Source organism: Pseudophryne corroboree, chromosome 1, assembly GCF_028390025.1.
Source record: "Pseudophryne corroboree isolate aPseCor3 chromosome 1, aPseCor3.hap2, whole genome shotgun sequence".
NCBI classification, from domain to species: domain Eukaryota; kingdom Metazoa; phylum Chordata; class Amphibia; order Anura; family Myobatrachidae; genus Pseudophryne; species Pseudophryne corroboree.
Genome location: NC_086444.1, coordinates 919,552,685 through 919,577,635, shown reverse-complemented (window position 1 = coordinate 919,577,635; position 24,951 = coordinate 919,552,685). Strand labels below are relative to the sequence as shown.

The 24,951-nt window shown below is 46.6% G+C and overlaps 1 protein-coding gene across 4 annotated transcripts in view; it reads left to right on the top strand.

Annotated features, from left to right (window-relative positions):
* The window catches only part of SCLT1 (sodium channel and clathrin linker 1), a 410,760-nt gene that overhangs the window by 85,290 nt on the left and 300,519 nt on the right, over positions 1-24,951 (top strand). For all 4 annotated transcript variants that reach the window (XM_063920346.1, XM_063920347.1, XM_063920345.1 and 1 more), the window contains exon 3: positions 10,365-10,432. In XM_063920346.1, coding sequence (XP_063776416.1) covers positions 10,365-10,432 — 68 coding nt within the window. The remainder of the gene's footprint in view (positions 1-10,364; positions 10,433-24,951) is intronic.

Below are 24,951 nucleotides of genomic sequence, written 5' to 3'. Positions count from 1 at the left end.
TCTGTCCTCCTCCTGCAGCCTGGTCCCATGTAGCTCTGCCCCTCTGCGCCATGTAGCCTTGCCCCATTTCCGGCCAGGACACGGACGGGCACTGCAGGGGGCTAGGGAGAAGCTTCAAGCTGCTGGCACCGTTGCCTGTCGAACGGTGTGACAGGCACAGCAGCCGACAGCAACAGCAGCAGGGAGGCCAGGCGCAGCACAGGGATGATGCAGAGCAGAGAGAGCGCCTCTCCCAGCCTGGCGCCTACCTGCACTGCATCCCTTTGCTGAGTGGGTAGCGCCGGGCCTGCCTCTGATGTAGGGGAGGGGAAGTACTGTTTGGTCAGAGCCTATTATCTATGACACTTATGCAACTGCCTACTTCAGCATGTCTGTATCTAGAAAGACAAGATCTAAAAAAGTATTTGGCCCAAATCTTAGAAAGATGGAAAAGAAACATGTAAATGATATACAGTAATATACAGTCTAAATTTAAAATCTTCCATGGTGATGGAAAGACATATGAAAATTAAATGAATTAACCTAAACACAACAATATCTGGTTTATATGTGTATAATATGCACTGATTGATAAGATCTGTTAAAATGTTGTTTATTAGTTGTGTGCTTTAAATCTGCATCGGTAACCTCTCCTCCAACAAGAAGTCACTTGATGCTGTACATGACCAGTACTACTTGTATACTTATGGCATTGAGTTTACCAATGTCTGTGCAGTATGGGAGCAACATCTTTCTACTGCAAGAAACTTGCTCAGTTGATGATTGGTTAATGGCGATTCAAAGGTTTTGACAGTGTTCTGCTCGTTAATCTGCACATGCTCGGTGTCATCCTGTTAGACACTAGAAAGAAGTAATGCAGAATGAGGTGAAGATGATCAGTAGATAACTTTTAAGTAGCAATAAGCTTTGCACATTCCATCTGATAGAATGGCTGCATGAGAACCATGCCCGGATAATGTGTCCCTCAGCACTGCGGAACCACTTCTTCGGGATTATAACTACATGTACAATTGTATGTTTGTCAAGAACATAATCAATGATTCCTCTGTGATGAAATGCTTATGCAGTGCAACTCGACTTTGATATACTGCTCTTCAGTTCTTGACAGACCATAATTATTGGATGCTGGAGGAGTGAAATAGCATCCGTGGAGTGACAAATCACACTTCACAATCTGGAAGTAAGACAACCGAATTTGGTTTGAAGTGTTAGGTGACATGTTTCGATCTGGGTTGTTTAGGCTGCTGTATTATTGCTGGTGAAGGTTGTATTGTTATTATGTTGAAGTCTTGGTGTGGAGGATGCATCCTACATTGATGAATAGTTCCAAATGTACAGTTTGGTGGAGGGTTTGTTCTTCATGGTCTGGCGTAGGTCTTTTTTTTTTTTTTTTTTTTTTTTTGAGAAGAGGTTTTGCGAGAAAAGCACTGACATGCATATAAACAGTAATACGAAGACAATATTCTCAAATAAATATGCAATGTAGGTAAAAGTATACAAAAATGATGAGAAAGCAGGATGAGAGATACCTCTGAGTTTAGAACTGTTGGAGGTAAGGGAGGAGTGGAGAGGAAGGGAACGGGATGTATATTAGTAAGGGTGAGAGGAGAGGACTGTTTGTGAATGCTGTGCATAGCGAAGAGGTGAGAATTGTACTACTGTAGACTCATGATAGGAAATCAGATTCCCGTAAATTTATGTGGGCATTTGTGCAAATAGCTAGTGATATGTTTGAAATAAGTGTGGCAAATTGAGATACGTAGAACAGGAAAGGAGGGGGGGAGGGTCTACCTTCTTCTAATAAGCTGCGATGGAGCAGTTGATCGTGTTGGATGAAAGCTATAGTATTTCTATCACAATTGGGATAGGCTGAGGTAATAGAAAGTAAGAAAGGAGTGGGATGCCTGTGAGGGTGAGGATTAAATGATGTAGGGCAGTGCCACCAGATGTGCGCAAAGGTGCCTTCACAGCCCCTCCAGTATCTAACGATTGGGGAACTATAGCTCGGAGGCGGGTAGGCACCAAGTGCCATCGATATAGACACTTGAAAGTATTTTCTCGTACCCTAACACAGATTATTTAGCAGCTGATTCTCGAATTTTAGAACACTGCTTCAGCTCCAGAGTTTCCCCAAGATCCCTCTCCTAGGTTAACTCGCGGAGTTATTTGGAAGGTTAGCTATGGATATCAGGAGACTGTAAAAAGTAGCAATGAGACCTTTTGCGGACTCTCTAATTTTAGAACACTGCTCCGGCTCCAGAGTTTCCTCAAGATCCACCCTCTCCCCCCCCAAGACTAACTTGTGGAGTTGTTTGGAAGCTCGGTTATGGTTATCAGGAGACTTTAAAAAGTAGCAATGAGACCTTTTGAGTCAGAGCGGCGAAGACAAAATGTTTCTAATGGAGTGTGGGTTGGACAAGATCGGGAGCCCAAAGTCGAGGTAAAGATTTCACGACTTTGGAGATATTGGTGGAAGCATTTGGCAGGGAGGCCAAGTCTATCCTGAAGAGTGGAAAACTCGCAGAGGAGCAGTATCTTGGAGAAATTTGACATTATAAGAAGTCCAGTGAGCAAAAGCTGTGGGATCGAGACCAGGTAAGAAACCTTTGTCCCACAGAGGGGGGTCATGGGGAGACTATTTTCGACCAGGGAAAAAGGTTTGCTACAATAACCCAAATTGACAGGGAGAAGCAGAAGGTAGATGGAGTGGGGGGAATGTCTGGGAAGCATCCAGTAAAGTGAGTAAGGAGAGAGACAATTGACGAACCTCAAGGTCAACCCAGTCTCTGGTTTGGAGATTAGCATGTGCAAGAACCGCTTGGGTGAGCTGGCCTGCAAGGTAATATTGTAAGAATTCGGGATGCCTACTAGACCTCCATCTCTAATACGGTAGCATAATACTCTCTTGCTTGACCAAACAAATGTAGACTAAACGCTGAAGGGTAGGGTAGTCATCAAGAGGGAAGGAACTGTAACTGGTAGGGTTTGGAAAAGAGCTAGAAATCTCGGAAGGACATTCATTTTAATTAGAGATGAGCGGGTTCGGTTCCTCGGGATCCGAACCCCCCCGAACTTCACCCATTTTACACGGTTCCGAGGCAGCCTCTGATCTTCCCGCCTTGCTCGGTTAACCCGAGCGAGCCCGAACGTCGTCATGCCGCTGTCGGATTCTCGCAAGATTCGTATTCTATATAAGGAGCCGCGAGTTGCTGCCATTTTCACTCGTGCTTTGGAGATGATAGCGAGAGGGCGTGGCTGCGTTCTCTCAGTTTCAGTGTGCTGCAAATATCTGTGCTCAGTGTGCTGCAAATATCTGTGCTCAGTGTGCTGAAAATATCTGTGCTCAGTGTGCTGAAAGTATCTACGTTCTCTGCCTGAAAAACGCTCCATATCTGTGCTGCATTGTAGTATATAGTAGGAGGACAGTGCAGAATTTTGCTGACCACCAGTATATATATATATATAGCAGTACGGTACAGTAGTCCATTGCTCTACCTCTGTGTCGTCAAGTATACTATCCATATATGTGCTGCATTGTAGTATATAGTAGGAGAACAGTGCAGAATTTTGCTGACCAGTATATATATATATATATATATATATATATAGCAGTATGGTACAGTACTCCATTGCTCTACCTCTGTGTCGTCAAGTATACTATCCATATGTGTGCTGCATTGTAGTTGAGCGCAGTATATAGTAGGAGGACAGTGCAGAATTTTGCTGACCACCAGTGTGTGTATGTATGTGTGTGTGTGTGTATGTATATATGTATATGTGTGTGTGTATATATATATATATATATATATATATATATAAAGCAGTACGGTACAGTAGTCCATTGCTCTACCTCTGTGTCGTCAAGTATACTATCCATATCTGTGCTGCATTGTAGTTGTGCGCTGTATATAGTAGGAGGACAGTGCAGAATTTTGCTGACCACCAGTATATATATATAGCAGTACGGTACAGTAGTCCACTGCTCTACCTCTGTGTCGTCAAGTATACTATCCATCCAAACCTGTGCTGCATTTTAGTTGTGCGCAGTATATAGTAGGAGGACAGTGCAGAATTTTGCTGACCACCAGTATATATATATATAGCAGTACGGTACAGTAGGCCATTGCTGTTGATATATTACTGGCATATAATTCCACACATTAAAAAATGGAGAACAAAAATGTGGAGGGTAAAATAGGGAAAGATCAAGATCCACTTCCACCTCATGCTGAAGCTGCTGCCACTAGTCATGGGCGAGACGATGAAATGCCATCAACGTCGTCTGCCAAGGCCGATGCCCAATGTCATAGTAAAGAGCATGTAAAATCCAAAAAACAAAAGTTCAGTAAAATGACCCAAAAAATCTAAATTAAAAGCGTCTGATGAGAAGCGTAAACTTGCCAATATGCCATTTACGACACGGAGTGGCAAGGAACGGCTGAGGCCCTGGCCTATGTTCATGGCTAGTGGTTCAGATTCACATGAGGATGGAAGCACTCATCCTCTCGCTAGAAAACTGCAGTGCCACTCCTAGATGGTCCAGGTGTTTGTATCGGCCACTTGGGTCGCTTAGCTTAGCCATCCAGCGACCTTGGTGCACCTCTTTTTTTCTCTGCATCATGTGCTGTTTGGGGACTATTTTTTAAATCTGCCATCCTGTCTGACACTGCAGTGCCACTCCTAGATGGGCCAGGACTAAAAATAATATTGTGAGGTGTTCAGAATAGACTGGAAATGAGTGGAAATTATGGTTATTGAGGTTAATAATACTATGGGAACAAAATCACCCCCGTATTCTATGATTTAAGCTGTTTTTGAGGGTTTTTTGTAAAAAAAAACACCCGAATCCGACAAAACATTTTCAGGGAGGTTTTGCCAAAACGCGTCCGAATCCAAAACACGGCCGCGGAACCGAATCCAAAACCAAAACACAAAACCCGAAAAACTTCCGGTGCACATCACTAATTTTAATAGCGTTGAGGCGGCCATATGAGTCCCACATAGTCACTGCAAACTTTCTCCAAAGGTTTGGAAAAGGACGGGGGGGGGGGGGGGGGGAGTAGCATTTGCATCGAACAGCTCGTTGTAGGAGCTGGTGAGCTGCACTCCCAAATATCTCAAGGAGTGTGAAGGGAAATCTTAATGCTAGAGGATACAATGGCACTCTAGAGAATGCTGTTGTATGCTGGAAACATTGTGGCATCCATTCGGGGATGGCCCTTTCCTATTTCACCACAGCAATGTCTCAAAAATAATGATCTACTGAGTTTGGTGTGGAAGAACATGATTGGCCTGCACAGAGCCCTGACATCCATTTAACACCTTTTTGAATACATTGGAATGCCCACTGCGAGCCAGGCCAACTTACCTGCAGATCTCGCTCAGATCTCGCTCTTGTAGCTGAATTGATGTGAATCCCTATAGCTGGAAAGCCTTCCCAGTGGGGGATTAGTGGCATCAAATATGATCACTAAAAAAAACCACAGTTGTGTTCATATGCAGTTTGACCAATTGGAACATGAGTGCAGCTCTGAACCAGTAGCCTATGTGCCAGGTTTGTTAGGCATACACCAAATACAGAATACATTTACACCTATTTTGTAAATATTTGTTTTGACAGTAAAATATGCATTCACTAAGATAAAACCCTAAAGGTGGGTACACACTGGAAGATGTATCTGCCGATCAATTGATCGTCAGATATATCTATGGACGGATTGGGCAGTGTGTTGAGCATACACACTGCCCGATCCGTCGGGGACTGATGTCATGAACTGGGCGGGCGTGTACACACCCCGCTCAGTTCATCTGTCAATCACCGCCGGCTGCCGCAGCATGTGTACGGGCGGTCGGCCGACCGCCCGTACACACACAGCGACACGCCAATATATCGGTAGATATATTGCCCGTCGGCTGTGCTGCGGGGCCAACGCGATACGTCTGTGAACAACGGAATTCACAGACATATCACCCGTACACACTGGCCGACAGACCCGCGATATATCGGCCATTGTGTACCCACCTTAATACAGCAGGTAGAACATTGGTTCCAAATGTGACTTTGGAAGGTTCAGAATCCAACCATGACTCTTGAGGAGGTGTTTTGTGAGAACAACGCCTTCTTTCGCAGGAAAAGGCGTTGGTGATACAAACTATGGTCCGGGATGTCCTGAAGCCGGCACGGGTGTCGGTTCATCACTGCATTTGCCTGTTGGGAATGATGGCGGCCTCTTACGAGGCTCTCCAGTACGGGAGGTTCCACGCTCGGACCTTCCAACTGGATCTTCTGGACAAGTGGTCGGGATCTCATCTCCAGATGCACCAGAGAATTTGTCTGTCGCTGAAGGCCAGGATTTTGCTCCTCTGGTGGTTACAGTTACCTCACCTTCTGGAGGGCCGCAGGTTCGGGATTCAGGAATGAGTCCTTCTAACCACGGATGCAAGCCTTTGGGGCTGGGGAGCAGTCACTCAAGGAGTAACTTTCCAAGGACGGTGGTCAAGCCTGGAAGCCGGCCTGCCCATCAGCATCCTGGAACTAAGAGCCGTCTACAACGGTCTTCTTCAGGCGGCCCCTCTTGTACGAAATCGGGCCATTCAAGTGCAGTTGGACAACGTAACAACAGTGGCTTACATAAACCGACGGTGGAACGAAGAGCAGAGCGGCAATGTCAGAGGTGACAAGAATACTCCTCTGGACAGAAAAACACGTGTTGGCGCTGTCAGCCATCTTCATTCCGGGAGTAGACAACTGGGAAGCAGACTTTCTCAGCACACACAATCTCCATTCAGGGGAGATGGGTTTCCATCCGGAGGTGTCCAAGGAAATAACAGACCTTTGGGGATTACCCCAAATAGACATGATGGCCTCTCATCTCCACAAGAAGCTTCGGCATTATTGTTCCAGGTCGAGGGACCCACAAGCAGTGGCAGTGGACACCCTGGTGTCTCCGTGGGTGTTCCAGTCAGTGTAAGTGTTTCCACCACTCCCACTCATCCCAAGAATCCTAAAGCTCATAAGGAGAACAAGGGTTCAATTGATCCTCATTGCTCCTGACTGGCCGAGAAGGGCTTGGTACGCGGACCTTCTGAAGCTACTGCAAGAAGAACCGAGGCCTCTTCCTCTTTGGGAGGACCTGCTGCAGCAGGGGCCGTTCGCCTATCAAGACGTACCGCGGCTACGTTTGACGGCATGGAAGTTGAGCGCCTGATTCTCGCTCGGAAGGGCATTCCGAAGAAGGTCATTCCTACCCTGATTCAGGCTAGGAAAGGGGTAACGTCTAAACATTACCATCGTATTTGGAAGAAATATGTCTCTTGGTGTGAATCCAAGAAGTTTCCTACAGTGGAGTTTCAACTCTGACGTTTTCTCCTCTTTCTGCAAGCAGGTGTGGATATGGGCCTGAGGTTGGGATCTGTGAAGGTCCAGATTTCAGCCCTATCCATTTTTTTCCAGAAACAATTGGCTGCCCTCCCTGAGGTTCAGACTTTTTTGAAGGGAGTTCTGCACATCCAACCTCCCTTTGTACCTCATACAGCGCCTTGGGACCTTAACGTGGTGTTGCAGTTCCTCCAGTCGGATTGGTTCGAGCCTCTACAGGGGGTTGAGGTCAAATTTCTTACATGGAAGGTGGTAACGTTGTTGGCCTTAGCTTCTGCTAGACGCGTGTCCGAATTGGGGGCTTTGTCCTGTAAAAGCCCTTACTTGATCTTCCACGAAGATAGAGCTGAGATCCGGACACGTCAACAGTTTCTTCCAAAGGTTGTGTCGGCATTTCATATCAACCAACCTATTGTGGTGCTAGTGGCTACTGACTCCTCAATTACATCGAAGTCCTTGGATGTTGTGAGGGCTCTGAAGATATATGTGAAGAGAACTTCTCGTCACAGAAAGTCAGACTCTCTGTTTGTCCTATATGATCCCAAGAAAGTTGGGTGTCCTGCTTCTAAGCAGACGATCTCTCGCTGGATTAGGTTCACTATCCAGCACGCTTATTCTACGGCAGAATTGCCGTGTCCAAAATCTGTTAAGGCCCACTCTACTCGTAAGGTGGGGACTTCCTGGGAGGCTGCCCAGGGGGTCTCGGTATTGCAACTTTGCCGAGCTGCAACTTGGTCTGGGTCGAACATGTTTTCAAAGTTTTACAAGTTCGATACTTTGGCCTCTGATGATCTGAAGTTCAGTCAATCAGTTCTGCAGGAGCCTCCGCGCTCTCCCTCCCGTTCTGGGAGCTTTGGTACATCCCCATGGTACTAATGTGGGTTTCTGTTTGGTTAATAACTTGGCAGCTGCATGTTGTACCCGCTGCAAGCAGTGGGAAGCTTTTGCTGGTAGACCAAGGTAGAGGCCATTGCAGTAGTCTAGGTGTAATTATACAAATGTGTGTATGATTTTAGGTAGATCTTCTGAAGGAATTAAGTGCTTGATTCTGTCTGTGTTCCGTATATGAAAGTATGAGGATTTGATTGTGGCTGCCAAAATCTAGGACAACACCAAGATTCCACACATGTTGAGTGTTTTGTAATTCTGAACCCCCAGGCATAAGTCCTGTTGGCTATGCTCCAGTCTTGTCCTTTTAATGGTGAGCTCCTGTTATAAGGACCCCTGTTTTATCAGGAATCAGTCCATGCCAACTGGAACCCATCCACTCCTGGAGCTCCGCTTGACCGCAATTAAGGGTTATTAGGTTCTTAATACCCGGAGCAAAGGAAAAATACAGTTGTGACTCATCTGCCTACAAGTTGTAGACTAGGTCATGACATGTGATTCGTTCACCCAGTGATAGCATGTATACTGCAAAAAGCATGGGAGATAGTGGGACAACACATGATAGTGGCACTGGTGAAGAGGAGTATACACCAGAAGAAACCCCCTGTGCCCTGCCAGTGAGAAATTATTTGAATCACGCTAAGGACTGGGCCATACAGTCAACAAAAATTTTTCAGGCACTCAATTAGAATCCCATGATCCATGGTATCAAATGCTGCAGAGAGATCCAGAAGAATTAAGATTGAACAGTCACTATTGTCTCTTGTCATCAGAAGATCATTAAGCACACATCAGGGCTGTAGCAATGCTATGTCTTCTGAATCCTGACTGGAATGGATCATAACTGCAGTATCTTCATTTGACAGGCTGGTTTCTAGTTGATTTGCAACCACTTTCTCAGTCACCTTTCCTAGAATAGGAAGGTTTGTTACTTATTAGCGTCCCATATTCTATTTGTTGAGTTTATAAGTCACTTAAGTTATGGATTCATTTGTTTTTTGTTTACATTGTTAAGGTCTCACACAGGATCGAAGTGTCATTTTATTAGTTTTTCAATAAATACATTGTGTATATATAAATAAATGTATTTGACATTTGAAAGTGCACATTTACACATGCTCTGCATAGCTAATTGAGTTTCGTTCGATCACTGTGTACATTTGCTAATCCTCCCCAATGTGTAAAGGCCCATATAGACAGGTCGATGCAGGAGAGATGTGTGCTGAGCGGTTCGTTCAGCACACATCTCTTCCACCGCTCAGCACAGCGCGATATGTGCTGAGCGTGCAGGGGGAGACGGGGAGGCGCTCATTTCACCCAGCGGGTGAAGTGAGCGACCCGCTAGATTGGCCTGCATGCAGGCCAATCTAGCACCAGCAATAGCGCATCGCTATCGCTGTAGGGGGTACACACGGAGTGATAATGCTCAAATTCTAAGCAATCTAGTCAGATTGCTTAGAATATCGCTCCGTGAGTACCCCCCTTAAACATAGTAACAACTAAGATTTGAGTGCATCTGCGCCCATTGCAAGAAACTACAGCCCACTTTCAACAATCGTCAGGTGACTAAATGATTAGATATCTGTGTGTAGAATACGCATACCACTATTGAAGGAGAATTTAGTCCAAATAATGTTGAATAGATAACTTTTTCCACTGATCCTGGAGGTGTTTATAGTTACATAGTTAATTCCTAACCTAACATTAGGCATTCAGGAAAAAATTATGTACACATTTAGATACACAACTTTTCGTAAATATTTTTATGGCCTAATGTTTTAATACTAGGTGGGAGGATCATTTCTCACATTCACATAATCGTTTTCCACCATTTACCGATTGGTTTCTAAAGCCAGACCATAATTTAAGTGTACATAACTTCTGCATCGTGTCTGCTGCATGGCAGTACTATGTGCACGGGAGCCCTGTTTATCAGGATGACCAGCTGGCACAAATTGTGCTTCATAATACAAAAAAGCAATATAGATCAATGAGAAGGTGATCATTGTGTGATTCCAACCATAGTGAATGTGTGAGTGGAATCCTGCTCCGTTTTTCCATCATACATACAAATTATGTATTTTTATTTTGTTTTCAGTGAAAATATTAAGAGAAGAACTAAAACGTTACGAGGAGAAAAACATTTCTGGTCACACTGGGCTCCAAGTAAGTTTCGATTTGGTTTTCTAAAATCCATAGACTCCTCACTAGAAAATAACCCATTCCTGCTGAGGTGATGATGTTAGTAGTTTCACCTAATGTGCTCTCTTTGGAAGTGGTCCCCTTTCCACTATTATCTCCGATTTGCTGGGCCATAATTAATACATGTTGAGTATCCCTTATCCAAAATGCTTGGCACCAGAGGTATTTTGGATATCGGATTTTTCCGTATTTTGGAATAATTGCATACCATAATGAGATATGATGGTGATGGGACCTAAATCTAAGCACAGAATGCATTGATGTTTCATATATACCTTATACACAGAGCCTGAAGGTAATTATAGCCAATATTTTTTATAACTTTGTGCATTAAACAAACTGTCTACATTCACACAATTCATTTATGTTTCATATACACCTTATACACACAGCCTGAAGGTCATTTAATACAATATTTTTTATAACTTTGTGTATTAAACAAAGTTTGTGTACATTGAGCCATCAAAAAACAAAGGTTTCACTATCTCAGTCTCACTCAAAAAAGTCTGTATTTCGGAATATTTGGATATGGGATACTCAACCTGTAATCACAATAATTATAATAAACTTTACAATTTAATATGGAGTGAGAATACATTTATATAATGTGTCAGTATAACGGATGTTAGGGATCCACCTAATGAGGATCACCTTACCGTGGTAGGTGGGCCTGCATTATTGTCCAAACATGTACTAAGAAACCGTATTGCTCCATGTTAAATTGTAGCGTTTTGTTGTAATTCTTCTGATTATTAGTATTATTAGTGTTTAGTGTGCATTTTTCTTTATTCTTAGCATGGTAGCGCCTCTTATTATGTTTTTAATAAGGGTGTGCATTCTCCCACCCCCTTTAATTTTTTCCTCTGCATTTGACATATGGAACATTTTGATATCCTGAATGTTGACATTAACATCATTTTAACATTATGCTGTCGACATTCTTTGGGCGGTATTCAAATGATATATCACGCCCAATCTCCTTTCTTAAGTGAACCCCGTTATCGCGCATATTGTGCACATAGTAATCAGGTTTAGCTGTGTAAAGGGTTGAGTGCCCTTGTTACCCCGGGGGTAGCAAGCTGAAATGATTATACCACACCTGTCAGAAACAGAATGGGTGTGGAAGGGGGTGAAAAGAATTGAATACCACCCTTTATGTCAACTTAATATACCACACCCAAATGATGGGTATTGTGTGACTTATTCATGATAGAGCTCACATTCTAATTTTCAAAGGGCACTGTTGAAATATGAGAAGCACGTGTGGCTTGGAGTGGTGATTTGGACCATTGCTGGGGTACATTTGTGTTGAGAGCATAAGCTGTAATTAAGAAATTAGTTTACAGAGAGTGTTTTTAAAGATTTTAAGACTCTGATCATACATGGTATGGAATTCATAACTTCGTAGTGGCAATGATAGGTTTGTAGGCTAGAATGAGAGTTGATTTCAAGAGATGAAGCACAGAGGTAAATCTACGAGGGCTAGAGAATTTTGAGAGTTAGGGGTGGGGCTGTTGAATGTTTTGTAAGTAAAGGTTATTTTGATTTGGATTCTGAAGGACATGGGGAGCCAGTGTTAGGATTTGCAAAGTGGTAGAGCAGCAAGAGAGAAAGATCAGTCTTGCTGCTGGAGAGATGGGGGAAGTGAATGCCAAATAGTATGCGGATACAGTAGTTTAGTTGGTAGCAAAAGGGCATATTCTGGCAATGATTTAGAGGTGAAAGCGACAGAACGGGGAAAATAACTGGAAATTTGTTTTTCTCTGACGTCCTAGTGGATGCTGGGAACTCCGTAAGGACCATGGGGAATAGACGGGCTCCGCAGGAGACTGGGCACTCTAAAAGAAAGATTAGGTACTATCTGGTGTGCACTGGCTCCTCCCTCTATGCCCCTCCTCCAGACCTCAGTTAGATTTCTGTGCCCGGCCGAGCTGGATGCACACTAGGGGCTCTCCTGAGCTCCTAGAAAGAAAGTATATGTTAGGTTTTTTATTTTACAGTGAGACCTGCTGGCAACAGGCTCACTGCAACGAGGGACTAAGGGGAGAAGAAGCGAACCTACCTGCTTGCAGCTAGCTTGGGATTCTTAGGCTACTGGACACCATTAGCTCCAGAGGGATCGACCGCAGGACCCGTCCTTGGTGTTCGTTCCCGGAGCCGCGCCGCCGTACCCCTTACAGAGCCAGAAGCATGAAGATGGTCCGGAAAATCGGCGGCAGAAGACTTCAGTCTTCACCAAGGTAGCGCACAGCACTGCAGCTGTGCGCCATTGCTCCTCATACACACTTCACACTCCGGTCACTGAGGGTGCAGGGCGCTGGGGGGGGGGCGCCCTGAGCAGCAATAAAAACACCTTGGCTGGCAAAATAATCACAATATATAGCCCCAGAGGCTATATATGTGATAATTACCCCTGCCAGAATCCATAAAAAAAGCGGGAGAAAAGTCAGCGAAAAAGGGGCGTAGCTATCTCCCTCGGCACACTGACGCCATTTTCTTTTCACAGTGTAGCTGGAAGACAGCTCCCCAGGCTCTCCCCTGTAGTTTTCAGGCTCAAAGGGTTAAAAAGAGAGGGGGGGCACTAAATTTAGGCGCAATATTGTTTATACAAGCAGCTATTGGGGAAAATTCACTCAGTGATAGTGTTTATCCCTACATTATATAGCGCTCTGGTGTGTGCTGGCATACTCTCTCTCTGTCTCCCCAAAGGGCTGTGTGGGGTCCTGTCCTCAGTCAGAGCATTCCCTGTGTGTGTGCGGTGTGTCGGTACGGCTGTGTCGACATGTTTGATGAGGAGGCTTATGTGGAGGCGGAGCAGATGCCGATAAATGGGATGTCGCCCCCTGTGGGCCGACACCAGAGTGGATGGATAGGTGGAAGGTATTAACCGACAGTGTCAACTCCTTACATAAAAGGCTGGATGACGTAACAGCTATGGGACAGCCGGCTTCTCAGCCCGCGCCTGCCCAGGCGTCTCAAAGGCCATCAAGGGCTCAAAAACGCCCGCTCCCTCAGATGGCAGACACAGATGTCGACACGGAGTCTGACTCCAGTGTCGACGAGGTTGAGACATATACACAATCCACTAGGAACATCCGTTACATGATCCCGGCAATAAAAAATGTGTTACACATTTCTGACATTAACCCAAGTACCACTAAAAAAGGGTTTTATGTTTGGGGAGAAAAAGCAGCCAGTGTTTTGTTCCCCCATCAAATGAGTGAATGAAGTGTGAAATAGCGTGGGTTCCCCCGATAAGAAACTGGTAATTTCTAAAAAGTTACTGATGGCGTACCTTTTCCCGCCAGAGGATAAGTTACGCTGGGAGATATCCCCTAGGGTGGATAAGGCGCTCACACGTTTGTCAAAAAAGGTGGCACTGCCGTCTTAGGATACGGCCACTTTGAAGGTACCTGCTGATAAAAAGCAGGAGGCTATCCTGAAGTCTGTATTTACACACTCAGGTACTAGACTGAGACCTGCAGATAGTGCTGCTGCAGCGTGGTCTGTAACCCTGTCAAACAGGGATACTATTTTGCGAACATAAGACGTCGTCTTATATATGAGGGATGCACAGAGGGATATTTTGCCGGCTGGCATCCAGAATTAATGCAATGTCCATTCTGTCAGGAGGGTATTAGAGACCCGACACTGGACAGGTGATGCTGACTTTAAAAGGCACATAGAGCCTTATAAGGGTGAGGAATTGTTTGGGGATGGTCTCTGGGACCTCGTATCCACAGCAACAGCTGGGAAGAAAATTTTTTACCTCAGGTTTCCTCACAGCCTAAGAAAGCACTGTATTATCAGGTACAGTCCTTTCGGCTTCAGAAAAGCAAGCGGGTCAAAGGCGCTTCCTTTCTGCACAGAGACGAGGGAAGAGGGAAAAAGCTGCACCAGTCAGCCAGTTCCCAGAATCAAAATTCTTCCCCCGCTTCCTCTGAGTCCACCGCATGACGCGGGGGCTCCACAGGCGTAGCCAGGTATGGTGGGGGTCTGCCTCAAAAATTTCAGCGATCAGTGGGCTCGCTCACAGGTGGATCCCTGGATCCTTCAAGTAGTATCTCAGGGGTACAGGCTGGAATTCGAGGCGTCTCCCCCCCGCTGTTTCCTCAAATCTGCCTTGCCGACAACTCCCTCAGGCAGGGAGGCTGTGCTAGAGGCAATTCACAAGCTGTATTCCCAGCAGGTGATAGTCAAGGTGCCCCTACTTCAACAAGGACGGGGTTACTATTCCACACTGTTTGTGGTACCGAAACCGGACGGTTCGGTGAGACCCATTTTAAATTTGAAGTCCTTGAACACATACATAAAAAAATTCAAGTTCAAGATGGAATCGCTCAGGGCGGTTATTGCAAGCCTGGAGGAGGGGGATTACATGGTATCCCTGGACATCAAGGATGCTTACCTACATGTCCCCATTTACCATCCTCACCAGGAGTACCTCAGATTTGTGGTACAGGATTGCCATTACCAATTCCAAACACTGCCGTTTGACTGTCCACGGCACCGAGGGTCTTTACCAAGGTAATGGCAGAAATGATGATACTCCTTCGAAAAAAGGGAGTTTTTAATTATCCCGTACTTGGACGATCTCCTTATAAAGGCGAGGTCCATGGAGCAGTTGTTGGTCGGAGTAGCACTATCTCGGGAAGTGCTACAACAGCACGGATGGATTCTATACATTCCAAAGTCACAGCTGGTTCCTACCACACGCCTGCTGTTCCTGGGGATGGTTCTGGACACAGAACAGAAAAAAGTGTTTCTCCCGCAGGAGAAAGCCAAGGAGCTGTCATCTCTAGTCAGAGACCTCCTGAAACCAAAACAGGTATCGGTGCATCACTGCACACGAGTCCTGGGAAAAATGGTAGCTTCTTACGAAGCAAAATTCCATTCGGCAGGTTCCATGCAAGAACCTTTCAGTGGGACCTCTTGGACAAGTGGTCGGAATCGCATCTTCAGATGCATCGGCTGATAACCCTGTCTCCAAGGACCAGGGTATCTTTACTGTGGTGGCTGCAGAGTGCTCATCTTCAAGAGGGCCGCAGATTCGGCATACAGGACTGGGTCCTGGTAACCACGGATGCCAGCCTTCGAGGCTGGGGGGCAGTCACACAGGGAAGACATTTCCAAGGACTTTGGTCAAGTCAGGAGTCGTCCCTACACATAAATATTCTGGAACTGAGGGCCATTTACAATGCCCTAAGTCTGGCAAGGCCTCTGCTTCAAAACCAGCCGGTACTGATCCAATCAGACAACATCACGGCAGTCGCCCATGTAAACCGACAGGGCGGCACAAGAAGCAGGATGGCGATGGCAGAAGCCACAAGGATTCTCCGATGGGCGGAAAATCACGTCTTAGCACTGTCAGCAGTGTTCATTCCGGGAGTGGACAACTGGGAAGCAGACTTCCTCAGCAGACACGACCTCCACCCGGGAGAGTGGGGACTTCATCCAGAAGTCTACCAACTGTTGGTAAACCGTTGGGAAAGGCCACAGGTGGACATGATGGCGTCCCGCCTAAACAAAAAACTAGATATTGCGCCAGGTCAAGGGACCCTCAGACAATAGCTGTGGACGCTCTAGTGACACCGTGGGTGTACCAGTCGGTTTATGTATTCCCTCCTCTTCCTCTCATACCAAAGGTACTGAGAATAATAAGAAAACGAGGAGTAAGAACGATACTCGTGGTTCCGGATGGGCCAAGAAGAACTTCAAGAAATAATATCAGAGGACACATGGCCTCTACCGCTCAGACAGGATCTGCTACAGCAGGGGCCCTGTCTGTTCCAAGACTTACCGCGGCTGCGTTGGACGGCATGGCGGTTGAATTCCGGATCCTAAAGCAAAAGGGCATTCCGGAGGAAGTCATTCCTACGCTGATAAAAGCCAGGAAAGAAGTTACCGCAAACCATTATCACCGTATTTGGCGAAAATATGTTGCGTGGTGTGAGGCCAGGAAGGCCCCAACAGAGGAATTTCAGCTGGGTCGTTTTCTGCACTTCCTACAGTCAGGAGTGACTATGGGCCTAAATTTGGGTTCCATTAAGGTCCAGATTTCGGCTCTGTCGATTTTCTTCCAGAAAGAACTGGCTTCACTGCCAGGAGTTCAGACATTTGTAAAGGGAGTGCTTCATATTCATCCCCTTTTTTGTGCCTTCTGTGGCACCTTGGGATCTCAACGTGGTGTTGAATTTCTTAAAATCACATTGGTTTGAGCCACTTAAAACTGTGGATTTGAAATATCTCACGTCGAAAGTGGTCATATTATTGGCCTTGGCTTCGGCCAGGCGTGTGTCAGAATTGGCGGCTTTGTCATGTAAAAGCCCTTATCTGATTTTCCATATGGATAGGGCAGAATTGAGGACTCGTCCCCAGTTTCTCCCTAAAGGTGGTATCAGCTTTTCACTTGAACCAACCTATTGTAGTGCCTGCGGCTACTAGGGACTTGGAAGATTCCAAGTTACTGGACGTAGTCAGGGCCTTAAAAATTTCTATTTCCAGGACGGCTGGAGTCAGGAAAACTGACTCGTTTTTTATCCTGTAGGCACCCAACAAAATAGGTGCTCCTGCTTCTAAGCAGACTATTGTTCGCTGAATTTGTAGCACAATTCAGCTGGAGCATTCTGCGGCTGGATTGCCGCATCCTAAATTAGTTACAGCCCATTCCACGAGGAAAGTGGGCTCATCTTGGGCGGCTGCCCGAGGGGTCTCGGCTTTACAACTTTGCCGAGCTGCAACTTGGTCAGGGGCAAACACGTTTGCTAAATTCTACAAATTTGATACCCTGGCTGAGGAGGACCTTGAGTTCTCTCATTCGGTGCTGCAGAGTCATCCGCACTCTCCCGCCCGTTTGGGAGCTTTGGTATAATCCCCATTGTCCTTACGGAGTTCCCAGCATCCACTAGGACGTCAGAGAAAATAAGATTTTACTCACCGGTAAATCTATTTCTCGTAGTCCGTAGTGGATGCTGGGCGCCCATCCCAAGTGCGGATTGTCTGCAATACTTGTATATAGTTATTGCCTAACTAAAGGGTTGTTGTTGAGCCATCTGTTGAGAGGCGCAGTTATATTTCATACTGTTAACTGGGTATAGTATCACGAGTTATACGGTGTGATTGGTGTGGCTGATATGAGTCTTACCCGGGATTCAAAATCCTTCCTTATTGTGTCAGCTCTTCCGTGTCACGATCCGGGTATCTGGACGCCATTTCTTACCCATCAGATGCCTCCTATGGCTGGCTCAGCGCTCCAGGACCGGATCCCATCTGTTATCCTGATGTGTACATTCCTGTATCCTCTCCTGTCACTCTGGGACGCTGTCACAGTAAACGCCATATTACACCTGGCATGGCGTCTCCCGCGGCCTCCGCCGCCGTCCCTGAACTTCTGCATGCAGAGTGTCTGAGTGGCGATTACGTCAGCCGCGGCCTCCGCTGTGTCCGCGTGGTTGGATGTGCATCTGTCAGCCTGGCGCCTCCTGTCTCCGGTGGCCGGCGCCGCCATTACTGTTTTCATTACCACATGGATTACAAACCAAACTTCCCTCCAAGTGTCTGCATGGGCGCAGCCATCTTGGATTCTGTCAGCTGATCATTTCCACCAATCTGTTCTCAGTATTGATAATCTGCATAATTGCCTAGCCAATCCCTTCCTTGCTGCAGGTATAAATACACTGTGCCTGAGCAAGGAAGGCGTCAGTGCTTTGGTTGTCAAACCTAGTTCCTGTTTGTCTCTCTCCTGTGATTGTCTTCCAGGTTCCAGCTCCTGTCTCAAGACTTCCACCATAGAGACCCGCACCAGCATTCCACCTGCGGTGTAGCCTGACTCTCGAATCCATTGTGGATTCATCTGTTTCCAGCTACAACTTTACCTGCTTCCAGCTCAGCTTCCAGCAGAGTACAGCTTCCCTTAAAGGGCCGGTGTCCTTTCTACACTTTACCACTCTCCACCGGTATTATTATTTCTCCGCTCTCAAGTTCTACATTTCAGTTCATATTTCATCGCTCCCAAGTTCATTTATTATTTAACTGGTTCCAGCCAGTATCCACTCCGTGCTAACAACAGTCTGGTTCCAGCCAGTATCCACAGCAGCTGTTTTATCTTCAGCAACCCAGCTTTTCCCTGAACACCAGCTGGCACAATCCTGGGTTATCTCCATTGCTACAGTCGGGCCTGGTAAGGACTTTCCATCTAGAAGATCATAAGAACTATCTCACACTACCAGTGCCCTGTGGCTCCTGCCATCCTGTAGTACCCAGGAACTGTATTTATTCTTTGCTGACTTTTACGTTTTCTTTTACTGCTGCTGTGTTGCGGAGTTGTCATAATAAACATCATTGACTTTTATCCAAGTTGTCGTGGTCACGCCTTCGGGCAGTTATTATTCATGTTACTTACATGTCCAGGGGTCTGATACAACCTCCCAGGTTCCGGTACATCTCAGCCCCTACAACTGAGGCTGCCACCCGTCAGCTCAGGCCCTCAGTTGTGACAGTAAGCACTGACCTAATGAATCCAGCCGGAGACCAGGATCAAGCGGCCAGGCCGATGCAAGAACTGGCAGCCCGACTAGAACATCAGGAGGCTGCACAGGGCCACATCATCCGCTGTCTCCAGGATCTCTCTACTCGGCTGGATGGGATTCAGACAACTCTCCGTGGATCAGGCGCGTCTGGTGCGTCAACCACAGTGACTCCAGCCATAACCCCACCCACCTTACCCATTTCTGCTCCACGTCTTCATCTTCCAACGCCAGCAAAATTTGACGGATCTCCAAGATTCTGCAGGGGATTTCTCAACCAGTGTGAGATTCAGTTTGAGCTACAACCTGGCAATTTTCCCAGTGACCGTACAAAAATTGCCTACATTATTTCTCTTCTCAGTGGCTCAGCCCTTGATTGGGCATCACCGTTATGGGAGAGGTCCGACACCCTGCTATCTTCCTACACTGCCTTCGTGTCAACATTCAGGCGCATCTTCGACGAGCCAGGCCGGGTAACCTCAGCTTCATCCGAGATTCTCCGTTTACGCCAGGGGTCACGTACTGTAGGACAATATCTGATACAGTTCCAGATCCTGGCATCCGAACTGGCATGGAACGACGAGGCCCTGTATGCTGCATTCTGGCATGGCTTATCTGAGCGTATTAAAGATGAGTTAGCTACCAGAGACTTACCTTCTAAGTTAGATGAGCTAATCTCACTCTGCACGAAAGTTGATTTACGTTTCAGAGAGAGAGCAACTGAGCGTGGAAGATCATCTGCTCCAAAATCTTCTGCTCCTCCTCCTCGTCAACTGTCACCATCTAAAGATGAGCCCATGCAACTTGGCCGTTCCCGTATAACTCCTGCTGAGCGCCGAAGACGTCTCTCCGAGTCTCTCTGTCTCTATTGTGCAGCACCGTCTCACACCATTAATGCCTGTCCCAAACGTCCGGGAAACTCCAAATCCTAGCTCGCCAAGGAGAGGGCCGGCTAGGAGTAATGATCTCCTCTCCCATCTCCTCAAGATTGTAATCTCCCAGTCTCGCTTCAAGTTGCTCAACGTTATCGGAACGTCATTGCCCTCCTTGATTCCGGAGCAGCTGGGAACTTTATTACCGAAGCCTATGTTAAACGGTGGTCCCTACCCACCGAGAGACTTCCTTCGTCCATTTCTTTAACTGCCGTGGATGGCAGCAAAATTTTTGATGCAGTTATTTCTTTAAGGACTCTACCAGTTCGTCTGAGGGTGGGAGTTCTTCATTCCGAACTTATTTCTTTTTTAGTGATTCCAAGAGCCACACATCCTGTGGTCCTGGGCCTTCCATGGCTCCGTCTTCACAATCCTACAATTGATTGGACGACTACGCAAATCCTGGCATGGGGTTCCTCCTGTGCGGAGACATGTTTGTTTAAAGTCTTGCCTGTCTGTTCTTCCTCCCCCAGGTCGTCTGATGTTCCACCTCCTCCATATCAAGATTTCACGGATGTGTTCAGTAAAGCTTCTGCTGATATCCTTCCTCCTCATAGAGAATGGGACTGCCCGATTGATCTCGTTCCAGGGAAGGTTACACCTCGAGGCCGAACTTATCCGTTGTCTCTGCCTGAGACGCATTCTATGGAGGAATATATTAAAGAGAACCTAGCAAAGGGGTTCATTCGACCTTCTTCTTCTCCAGCCGGCGCAGGCTTCTTTTTTTGTAAAAAAGAAAGATGGTGGTCTGCGGCCGTGCATCGACTACAGAGGTTTGAACGACATTACCATCAAGAACCGTTATCCTTTACCCCTGATTACTGAGCTCTTTGACAGAGTTAGCGGAGCTACCATCTTTACAAAGCTGGACTTGCGAGGTGCATACAATCTCATCCGGATCCGTGAGGGTGACGAGTGGAAGACCGCCTTTAACACCCGTGACGGACATTATGAGTACCTCGTCATGCCCTTCGGATTGAGCAATGCTCCAGCTGTCTTCCAGCATTTTGTCAATGAGATCTTCAGAGACATTCTATACCGTCATGTCGTGGTCTATCTAGACGATATCCTCATTTTTGCCAACGATTTAGAGGAACATCGTTTTTGGGTTAAAGAGGTTCTGTCCCGTCTCCGTGTCAATCATCTCTATTGCAAATTAGAAAAATGCGTCTTTGAAGTCAAGTCCATTCCGTTTCTAGGGTACATTGTGTCCGGTTCCGGACTAGAGATGGATCCTGAGAAACTACAAGCAATCCAAAATTGGCCGGTACCCTTAACCCTCAAAGGGGTCCAGAGGTTCTTAGGGTTCGCCAACTATTACCGAAAGTTTATACGAGACTTTTCCACCATTGTGGCGCCTATTACTGCTTTCACTAAGAAGGGTGCTAACCCGTCCAAGTGGTCTGAAGAAGCCATGCAAGCATTTCATCTTTTAAAACAAAGGTTCATCTCTGCGCCTGTTCTGAAACAGCCTGACATCGACTCTCCTTTCATCTTAGAGGTGGATGCCTCCTCCGTTGGAGTAGGAGCGGTGTTATCTCAGAGGGCTAAAGATGGCCATTTACACCCTTGCAGTTTCTTCTCCCGGAAGTTCTCCCCAGCTGAGCGCAACTATGCCATTGGCGACCAGGAGTTGCTAGCCATCAAGCTCGCTCTAGAAGAGTGGAGGTATCTGTTGGAGGGAGCTTCTCATTCAATCACCATACTTACAGACCACAAGAACCTTTTATATCTGAAAGGCGCACAATGTCTCAACCCTCGTCAGGCCAGATGGGCACTTTTCTTTTCCAGGTTCGACTTTAAACTCCAGTTCAGTCCGGGCTCTCAGAATCGCAAGGCCGATGCCCTTTCCCGCTCATGGGAGCAAGAAAATGAGTCAGAGTCTTCAGACAAGCATCCTATTATAAATCCGTTGGCATTCTCCACGGTAGGGATGGACTCTACGCCCCCATCAGGGAAAAGTTTTGTGAAACCGATCCTAAGGAAGAAGCTCATGCATTGGGCCCATGCTTCCCGTTTTGCCGGACATACAGGTATCCAAAAAACCCTGGAGTTTATCTCTAGGTCCTATTGGTGGCCAACTCTGAAAAAGGACGTCTTGGAGTTTATTGCATCTTGCCCAAAGTGTGCTCAACATAAGGTATCCCGCCAGTCGCCTGCGGGGCAACTGGTTCCACTATCTGTTCCCCGTCGACCATGGACCCATCTGTCGATGGATTTTATTACAGATTTACCCATGTGCAACAAGTTCAATACCATCTGGGTGGTAGTTGACCGGTTCACCAAGATGGCACACTTCATTCCTCTCACCGGTCTTCCGTCAGCTTCCAAGTTGGCTCAAGTATTCATACAAGAGATCTTTCGACTTCACGGTCTTCCAGAAGAAATTATCTCAGATCGAGGAGTTCAATTCACAGCCAAATTCTGGCGAAGTTTATGTCAAGCCCTCCAAGTCAAGCTAAAGTTTTCCACAGCTTACCATCCTCAGACCAATGGTCAAACTGAGAGGGTGAATCAGGACTTGGAGTCCTTCCTCCGCATCTATGTGTCCTCCTCTCAAGATGACTGGGTTCAATTACTTCCCTGGGCCGAGTTCTGTCATAACAACCAGTATCATTCTTCATCTTCTTCAACACCATTCTTCACCAACTTTGGATTCCACCCTAAAGTCCCTGAGTTCCAACCGCTTCCAGCAACTTCTGTTCCCGCAGTGGATATCACCTTGCATCAGTTTGCCAATATCTGGAAGAGCGTACGATCAGCTCTGCTCAAGGCATCGTTCAGGTACAAGAAGTTTGCGGATAAGAAGCGTCGAGCAGTTCCTGCTCTCAAGGTGGGTGATCGGGTATGGTTATCCACAAAGAATTTGAGGTTAAGAGTTCCCAGTATGAAGTTTGCACCTCGCTACATTGGTCCTTTTAAAATTGAACAAGTCATCAACCCTGTTGCTTACAGACTCCAGTTGCCTCCCTTCTTAAAAATACCCAGGACATTCCATGTTTCCCTGTTGAAACCGCTGATCTTGAATCGGTTTCATTCCTCACTTCCTCCAACTCCGAAAGTCCAAACTCAACGAGGCGTTGAGTACGAAGTGGCCAAGATCCTGGACTCACGTCACCGTTACGGTCAACTACAGTATCTTATTGACTGGAAGGGTTACGGCCCTGAGGAACGTTCATGGACCAATGCTTCTGATGTCCATGCTCCTGCCTTGGTCCGGAGATTCCATTCCAAGTTTCCTCAAAAGCCAAAGAAGTGTCCTGGGGCCACTCCTAAAGGGGGGGGTGCTGTCACGATCCGGGTATCTGGACGCCATTTCTTACCCATCAGATGCCTCCTAAGGCTGGCTCAGCGCTCCAGGACCGGATCCCATCTGTTATCCTGATGTGTACATTCCTGTATCCTCTCCTGTCACTCTGGGACGCTGTCACAGTAAACGCCATATTACACCTGGCATGGCGTCTCCCGCGGCCTCCGCCGCCGTCCCTGAACTTCTGCATGCAGAGTGTCTGAGTGGCGATTACGTCAGCCGCGGCCTCCGCTGTGTCCGCGTGGTTGGATGTGCATCTGTCAGCCTGGCGCCTCCTGTCTCCGGTGGCCGGCGCCGCCATTACTGTTTTCATTACCACATGGATTACAAACCAAACTTCCCTCCAAGTGTCTGCATGGGCGCAGCCATCTTGGATTCTGTCAGCTGATCATTTCCACCAATCTGTTCTCAGTATTGATAATCTGCATAATTGCCTAGCCAATCCCTTCCTTGCTGCAGGTATAAATACACTGTGCCTGAGCAAGGAAGGCGTCAGTGCTTTGGTTGTCAAACCTAGTTCCTGTTTGTCTCTCTCCTGTGATTGTCTTCCAGGTTCCAGCTCCTGTCTCAAGACTTCCACCATAGAGACCCGCACCAGCATTCCACCTGCGGTGTAGCCTGACTCTCCAATCCATTGTGGATTCATCTGTTTCCAGCTACAACTTTACCTGCTTCCAGCTCAGCTTCCAGCAGAGTACAGCTTCCCTTAAAGGGCCGGTGTCCTTTCTACACTTTACCACTCTCCACCGGTATTATTATTTCTCCGCTCTCAAGTTCTACATTTCAGTTCATATTTCATCGCTCCCAAGTTCATTTATTATTTAACTGGTTCCAGCCAGTATCCACTCCGTGCTAACAACAGTCTGGTTCCAGCCAGTATCCACAGCAGCTGTTTTATCTTCAGCAACCCAGCTTTTCCTGGAACACCAGCTGGCACAATCCTGGGTTATCTCCATTGCTACAGTCGGGCCTGGTAAGGACTTTCCATCTAGAAGATCATAAGAACTATCTCACACTACCAGTGCCCTGTGGCTCCTGCCATCCTGTAGTACCCAGGAACTGTATTTATTCTTTGCTGACTTTTACGTTTTCTTTTACTGCTGCTGTGTTGCGGAGTTGTCATAATAAACATCATTGACTTTTATCCAAGTTGTCGTGGTCACGCCTTCGGGCAGTTATTATTCATGTTACTTACATGTCCAGGGGTCTGATACAACCTCCCAGGTTCCGGTACATCTCAGCCCCTACAACTGAGGCTGCCTCCCGTCAGCTCAGGCCCTCAGTTGTGACATTCCGGGCACAGTATCCTAACTGAGGTCTGGAGGAGGGGCATAGAGGGAGGAGCCAGTGCACACCAGATAGTACCTAATCTTTTTTTTAGAGTGCCCAGTCTCCTGCGGAGCCCGTCTATTCCCCATGGTCCTTACGGAGTTCCCAGCATCCACTACGGACTACGAGAAATAGATTTACCGGTGAGTAAAATCTTATTTTGTTTTTTAAAAAGGTAGAGTTAAGCCATTGTGGTGATAGAAGGTAAACAATCAATGGGGGATAGGTAGATTTGAGTGTTGCCATCATTTTTAATACTGGCAGATGAATGAGTGGTTTAAAAGTTGCTGTAAGTAGATCATTTATCACTTTTGTGTGTGCAGCCTCAATGAAATGTTGGTGGCTGGTGCCGAATTGCCAAGAGTCAACAATGGAGTGAGAGGAGAA